Source organism: Gekko japonicus, unplaced genomic scaffold (genome assembly GCF_001447785.1).
Source record: "Gekko japonicus isolate JY-2015 unplaced genomic scaffold, Gekko_japonicus_V1.1 scaffold2374, whole genome shotgun sequence".
NCBI lineage: Eukaryota > Metazoa > Chordata > Lepidosauria > Squamata > Gekkonidae > Gekko > Gekko japonicus.
Genome location: NW_015168116.1, coordinates 206,427 through 207,369, shown reverse-complemented (window position 1 = coordinate 207,369; position 943 = coordinate 206,427). Strand labels below are relative to the sequence as shown.

The window sequence follows — 943 nt, the reverse complement described above, 5'->3', positions numbered from 1 at the left end:
GTTCAGCACCTTCATCTCTGAAGGGGTGAGAAGCGCTGGGAAGGTGGTGGTGGTGGGGTGTCGGTCACCCTGAGCCTCTCCATTGGCCTTCTGTCTCTGCTGGGGCTCAGAGGTTCAGCTTGGCCAAAAAGCCGGGGGGGGGAGGGGGGAGAGCCACCCTTGCCAGGCCGGCCTGTTTGCTCCCACACGGCTCTCTCCTGGCACGCTGCCTCTCCGTGGCCAGATGCAGGCAGTTACCAGAGTCGGGGGGGGGGAGAGTCGGAGCTGCTGCGCGCAGTGTTTGGGGGGGGTTGCTGGGGGCTGTGTCCCTGCCTTGGTAGCTGTGCAACTGCAGGTGGGGGGGGGACCAGCAGCCATACTCTCATCAGAGGGCAGCCCTCCTTTTGTGGGCTGGGAGGCCGCCGTGGGCTGGCCACCTGGGGTTGTCTGGAGAGGGCCCCTCGTGCCGCCGGCCCCGGGAGGGATCGATGGCAGCCGCTTGTCTGTGGACTCCCACACTGGCTCCAGCCGCCCAAGAGTTCCTCCCCCCCCAGGTGCGCGTGAACGTGGTGCAGAACAACTTGGCCCTCCTGATCTACCTCATGCGGATGGTGAAGGCTCTCATGGACAACCCCACCCTCTACCTGGAGAAATACGTGAGCAGCCCCTTGCCCGGTGTTTGGGGGGGGGAGGGGAGGGGCCGGGGGGGTGGCGGCTGCGGTGCTGAGGCGCTGGCTCTCTTCCTCCCCCGCTGCAGCTGCACGAGCTGATTCCCGCGGTGATGACCTGCGTCGTGAGCCGGCAGCTGTGCCTCCGGCCGGATGTCGACAACCACTGGGCCTTGCGCGATTTTGCCGCTCGCCTCATTGCCCAGATCTGCAAGAACTTCAGTACCACCACCAACAACATCCAGTCCCGAATCACCAAAACCTTCACCAAGGTGAGGGGTGGAGGGGGGGGGCAG

At 65.6% G+C, this 943-nt stretch overlaps 1 protein-coding gene across 1 annotated transcript in view; it reads left to right on the top strand.

Moving 5' to 3' along the window:
• TAF6 (TATA-box binding protein associated factor 6) overlaps positions 1-943 on the top strand; it is a 6,944-nt gene that overhangs the window by 2,985 nt on the left and 3,016 nt on the right. Inside the window, 3 exon segments of the mRNA XM_015414868.1 lie at positions 1-25; positions 534-635; positions 737-919. The exon segment at positions 1-25 is cut by the window's left edge and continues 17 nt beyond it. Coding sequence (XP_015270354.1) covers positions 1-25; positions 534-635; positions 737-919 — 310 coding nt within the window.